The sequence below is a fragment of the Cololabis saira genome, chromosome 2 (assembly GCF_033807715.1).
Source record: "Cololabis saira isolate AMF1-May2022 chromosome 2, fColSai1.1, whole genome shotgun sequence".
Lineage (NCBI taxonomy): Eukaryota > Metazoa > Chordata > Actinopteri > Beloniformes > Belonidae > Cololabis > Cololabis saira.
This window is the reverse complement of record NC_084588.1, coordinates 52,733,006-52,739,469: the sequence shown is the minus strand read 5'-3', so window position 1 is coordinate 52,739,469 and position 6,464 is coordinate 52,733,006. Positions and strand designations below refer to the sequence as shown.

General features: G+C 43.2%; 1 protein-coding gene across 1 annotated transcript; it reads right to left on the bottom strand.

Moving 5' to 3' along the window:
- Positions 1-5,200: 5,200 nt before the first annotated feature.
- On the bottom strand, positions 5,201-5,765 carry LOC133456776 (mesoderm posterior protein 1-like). Its single transcript, XM_061735361.1, has 2 exons — positions 5,284-5,765; positions 5,201-5,237 (listed from the first exon to the last, which is right to left on the bottom strand). Exons 1-2 carry the CDS (start codon positions 5,763-5,765, stop codon positions 5,201-5,203), a joined length of 519 nt encoding a protein of 172 aa, XP_061591345.1.
- Between the last annotated feature and the right edge of the window lie 699 nt (positions 5,766-6,464).

The window sequence follows — 6,464 nt, the reverse complement described above, 5'->3', positions numbered from 1 at the left end:
ACCGGCAGGACCCGGTGTTCTGCCAATTTCTGCTACCTGCCGAGAAATGCTACTTTGTGGTTCTGCGCATAGTCGAGCATAATCGATTTTCAAAGTTTGATTGCCACGCCAATCATTTCTTGCACGATGTAAAATGGATAATATGGGAGGTTGAGTATTTGATCCTTCAAAATACACTACCCATGACATGAATTGCATTACATAAAGAGATAAAGAGAAAAAAAACACAATTCTATCGCTTAATTTGTTATTCATTCAGTCATTCTCCTTTATTTAAACAGGCAGGTCATTAATAACACATTCTTATTTACAATAACAGCCTGGCAAGAGACAAGGACCACTTGGAGGGGAAAAGGAAGTGGTTTAGGGAGTAAAACAGTAAAATTGTAGCTCTACAAAGGTAGAAAACCATTAGGGAGCATTTTTTGGCAAAGCAGCAGAAATTGGCAGAACACCGGTTCCCAGGAGACAAGTCAGCCAAAACCGTGACAACCTGAACAACCGTTTCTGGTAATTACGACATTCTTTTATTTATTTATTTTTCTTTTATTTATCCACCAATCCATTTATTATTTATTTCTTGTGCAGAAAGTAAATAAAAGTTTCCTTCAGGAGTGTTTACGTGAGCAGAAATACGGTACATATACATATAAATATAAATGGAAACAACTAAACTATACAGTCCTATAATTTAAATGACAAAACATTATAAAACAACTTAAAAAAATGGTACGGATGGTAAATGATTAGATGTAAAATGATAACTGTTTGCTTTCATCAGTTAACAGTAAAAAGTCCTGAGCTGCAACAGCTGCAGCCGCGGCTCGACACGTCAGCCGCCACTCAGGCCCACGTGTCGGCTCGGGTTTGGAAAAGTGACACCAGGATGGAGTTTACCGCCTCAGCTGTCGGGTGTGATGCACCACAACGGGACTCCTATTCTCTTTTCTCCTCCTTTCTTATTCTACTTTTATAATATGTATAAAACTGGATGGTTTGCACGTCAGCTGCAAGACGTACAGAGTTATTCTGACTCTGAGGTAATTAAAAGACTGTCCCTAGCATTAGAATGTGGTGAATGTTAGTTTAAAACATCTTAACACTTTTGTGTTGTTTGAATTAGTTATAATTAACATAACTAATTAACTTAATTATCGAGATAAATATATACATTTATATCATCCATGTCTGTGTCGTATATTCTGCTCCACGACACAAGAGACCAAACCTTTAATAAAAAGATAAATAGGCTGCAGTGTAGTTTATTTTTTACAGGTGCTTCAGGGTTTAACTTCAGCTTAACCAGGACAGAACTGAAGTTTTGATTATCAGTCCTGAAAACCAAAGTTTTAAATCTTCTGTTCAGTTCAATTTTATTCAACCTGAATGTCACTTTGCTTCTCAATAAGGTGGTCTAGTTAGTCTAGTGATAAGACACTGTTACTTCTTACATACAACATACATAAAACATAAAAGACTAAAACATAAAAACTATCTAAAATGTCACAAAATCAGATAAGTAAAGGAGCAGGGGAACTTGTTGCTAAAAAGAAACCAGTCGGAGTCAAAGGGCTCCATGTTTTCTGGCATCAGGAAGAGTTCATCCGAGGTGAAAGGTTTAATCTTCTCGTGTGATAAATCTGGGCGTCCTCTTTGACTCTGAGCAGGATTCTGCTCCACGTATCAGAAATGTAACCGAGACAGGATTTTATCGTCTTAGGCCACGTTTACAGGTAGCCGGGTATTTACAAAAATTGATATTTCTCCCTCTACGTTTTGAAAAATACCATCATTTACACAAACGAGAAGATAAAGTCATGCTAGCCAATCAGAATCCTGGAAAAAAACATCAACAAATGACATGAGTGAAGCCTGAATAAAATGGTTCTGCGTTAAATCGACGGCGTAGCCTACTGTACGTACGGTGGCGTCGCCGCGTAGCCTACGCCGTAGCTCTGCGTTGGTGTAACGCGGAACCATAAATCAGCCTGGACTGCAGTTACTTCCAAGACGGAACGAGAGTCTTTGGTTTGGAGTGACAGAGAAGTGGAGTTACTTTTAAGTGTGATGTTAGAATATAAAACAGGTAAAATACAAGAAAATATTGACGGTGGCCAAACAAATTGTAAACAGAGGTCGCATGCATGATACTGGTGACGTTTCTGTCTCATAATGTGACGTTCTGAAGCCTAAATGTCCGTTTTCTTCCGTTTACAAGCAAACGTGAAGACGAGTTTTTGAAAATCTCCACTTTGGCCGGAGTTTTTGGTGACTGTTAGCTTCGTTTTCGTGTAAACGAACGGCCAAAACGCATGAAAACACCACCGTTTTTGCTCCGTGGAAACGGGGCCTTAGAAACATCGCCAGACTCCACCCTTTTCCCTCCCCTGCCAGCACGGAGGTGTTGGTGCTTCTACTTCTGTTGGACCAGATTAACGGCCTGCTCTCTGCTCTTCCTGAAAGGAGTTTCAGGTTTACAACGATGCAGAATTCAGCTGCACGTGTGCTGGCGGCCAGGGGGCGGGGCCACATTACACCGACGTTTAAACCGCTGCACTGGTGCGTTTCAGGATGGATTTGAAGTTTCTTTTATTAGTTTATACATTTCTTAATGATCTAGGGCCGTGTTATTCTGATTTGAAATGATGAACCCTCCCAGACCCCGAGGTCCTCTGGTACCGGCCCTTTAACTGTTCCTAAAGTTAGAGCAAAAATCTTTTGCTGACACTTCATTCCACTGCTACGGTCTTCACCTGTAGAACGGCCCACTGGAGAACCTCACCTGAGGAACTCCATTGGCTACCTGTAAAATTCAGTATCCAATTAAAAATTTTTATTACTTGCGTATAAAGCCCAAAACGGCTTAGCTCTGCAGTATTTACTACTTTACAAGACCTGATAGTGCCTTATGTTCCTGGCAGAGCTCTCCGTTCTCAGAGTGCAGGTTTACTCGTAGTTCCTAGAGTATCTAAATGTAGATTTGGAGGGTGGGCGTTCTGCTATCAGGCACCATTACTATGGAACCAACTTCCAATCTGGGTTAAGGGGGCTGACACCACCTCCACCTTTAAAACTAAACTTAAAACCTTTCTGTTTAGTAAAGCCTATAGTTAGTGTTTAGTAAACCTCTAGCTGGTGTTGGTAAATCTCTAGGTAGTGTAAACTCTAGTGTGTTAGAGTCAGTAGTCATAGTTGCAGCTATAGAACAAGACTATAATAGTTAGTCTCAAATATAGCTTGGTGGTAGATATGCTGCTATAGGCTTATGCTGCAGGGGGCACCGACATGATCCGCTGGGCGGTGCCTCTCACCCTTCTTCTCCTCTCCTCTTCCCTTCCTCTCTTCTCCATTTCCATTTTTATTTATTATAAATATCTCATAGCTATCGTGTTTTTCCATCGTTCCTGTAGTTTCTTGTGCCGGCCCCCCTTTTTTCTCTTTTGTGCATGTTTTGCAAACCCAGGGTGTATGTGTGTGTCAATGTGAGGATGTGTGTTTTTATAGTTGGTGTTTTATTATGTAAAGCACTTTGCACTACTGTTGTATGAAAAGTGCTTTCTAAATAGAGTTTGATTTGATTATGGATTTATACATTACTATTATTAGAGATTAAACTGCTGCTCGTGTACAAAGAACTGAAAGAAAAACCTCCAATGAGCACAAGTGTTTCATTTCAATAGTTTATTATAAATAGTTCGATAAGGAAATATAAAAATAGCTGTTGAACATATTAATATTTACACGTGTCACATGACAGAATAAATAACAGGTAGATTAAGATTTCTCAAATAAATTACTGAGTTCCCAGAGAGGAAGGACGAGCGCTGAGCTCGTCTGCGTCTCGTGGCGGACGGCGAGGTTTTTAACCCCAGTACTCCCGGGGGACGAGCGGGACGCAGAAGTCTTTGCCGCACATCTGGATGAAGGAGAGAAAACGACAGGGATGAGTTTACCGTCATGAATGTGGCTTAAACGAGACGTTTAACCCTTTGATGCACAGCATGGGTCAAAAGTGACACGTTTATTTTTTTCCCATATCCTTCCAATAAATTAATTTCATCATTTAGTTTTCTAGGTATTCCTCAATTAACTTGTTTTTGATCATAAAATATAATGATTTCAACCCCTTTTCGCATCACTGCCCGTACAATGCACAACATGGATCATTTAGAACAGGGGTGTCAAATGTGCGGCCCATGGGCCGCATGCGGCCCGAGAGAATTTCATGCGGCCCGCGAGAAGTTTCCAACGCCAAAAAACGAAATGTTAATTTACTAAAAACAAAGGCATAAATAATTGCCATGAATCGCAGCATATCCGATAATATATTTCTTCTACAAATCCATCGTTATTCCACAAATAGAGCAGTTTGACATTTTTTCTAGAATGCATTTGCTGATTTTATTTCTTTGTAGACGGTCGTTTATTTTTATTAACTGACTACTATTATATATTTTCGCAGGAAAAATATCACTGCTAAAAAAGATGATAGAAGATATTTATTCTGAGAATTTCAGTTTTGAATACGAGGATAGTGACAAAGTAAAACAGTTAAAAAAGAAGTGCTGACTTTTTCGGCACACTGGCGTAAACACTGGCGCACCAATTTTTAAAAATAAATACACTTAATTGTTCTGGAAAAATCTCTAAATCACAAAGAAACACTCGGATGTAATAATAAAGATTTTGCTTTTAATTAAATTTCCTATAAAAAAGCGAAATATAAAAATGATATTGTAAAATTATATTAAAAGTACCTTACATAATTTGAAAAAAAACGAGAAATTTCAAGAAAAGATCCTGAAGAAATATATTTTACATAATTAGAGTGTAAACAAAGTGCATATTTCCTTTAAAATTAACTAAACTGATATTGGATTAGATAACAATAATAAAAAAAAGAATTAGAAAAAAAAGATTTCGCACCGTTTTTGTTATTTTGTGCGAGAAAAAAATTGGTCAAATCCGGCCCGCCAAGTAAAATGAGTTTGACACCCCTGGGTTAAAGAGTCGGCTGAGGAGTAAAAACCAACCTGGCAGGACGGCCGTGACGCTGGAGGCGACTGCAGACACGAGCCGACGCCGTCGTCTCCCCGCGGCGCTTCGTCGTACCGTCTGCTGAACGGATCCGCTCCCAAACTACAGCTCCCAGAATGCAGCAGGGCGTCCTGGCTGTAACAGTGGGCCGGGTACACGTGGCTCAGGTTCTCCTGCGGCCCGGCGGCGGCGACAGCGCTCTGGAAGAAGCCGCTGACGTCGGGGGACGAGGGGTAGCTGGCCGACGTGTCCCAGCGCTCGGGGCCCTCCGGGGCCTCCAGGGCCTCAGGGGCCTCCGGGCCGAGCCCCAGCTGGGCCGACAGGTGCGAGATGTAGCGGATGGTGAGACGCAGCGTCTCGATCTTGGTCAGGGTCTGGCCGGCCGGCGCCACCGAGGGCGGCAGGTACGAGCGCAGGTGGTGCAGCGCTTTGGTCAGGTCGCGCATCCGCAGCTTCTCCTTCTCGCTGGCGCTCTCACGCTGCTTGCTGCGGATCCGCTGGGCCCGGCCCGCCCGCCGGCCACGGCTCGGCGGGGAGTACGGCGAGGAGGAGTCCAGGCTCGTCTTGGCCACGGACTGCGGGGGCCGCAGGTAGGACGGAGACAGGCTGGAGTCCATGGAGTGCACGGGGGAAAGAGTCTCCGAGGACGAGATGCTGGACAGGTCCGAGTCGGAGAACCACTGGTACTGCAGGCTGTAGTCGAGGAGCCGGGTGGAGGAGGTATCCATGTTGGTGCAGGAGCTCGTAGGTCTGACTGCTGAGCTCAGGAAGCTGCGAATGCTGCTCAGCTCTGTCTCCCTGGTTTATAAGAGGGCCCGGCCACGGAGGTGTGAAGTGACACCTCTGCAGATTCTGCAGCAGCAGCGGCGGCGGCTGCAGAGTCTGCAGAGCTCCAGCCCACTCCCCTCCGGGACCCGGGCCTCTCCCTGACTCTCCCTCTGCCTCCCCGGCCTCTCCCGCTCTGGGAAAGCTCGGCTCCACCGCTGGAAGTGTGAATTTTGACTCCTGCCGAAAACAATAAACATTTCTGCTGGTTTGAGCCGAGTCCCTGCAGGACCAGATGAGTTCTGCACATGTCAGGGGGATTTGTATTTGTATTTATAATAAATACCATGATAGTGGATGTGTTCTCTCTTATTTGTGTTCTCTCTTGGCTCCTAAAGTCAAAAGCTGTAGTTTCAGGCTCGATAGATTGATAATGTATACTATTCCTCGTACGTGGACTGTTTTTGGGGAAAGTGCCTTCAAAGCATTTGCACCCTCGTCCTGGTATAAATTACAGAGTCATCTTAAATTGGATCATCTCCCAAGTTTGGTAGATTTTAAAGCTAGGATCAAGGTCTATCTGACTACTGAATGCACATGTTCTTTTATCAAACATTGAGTGATTATACTGTAGTGATGATTGCCAAACTGTTTTAGCTGTT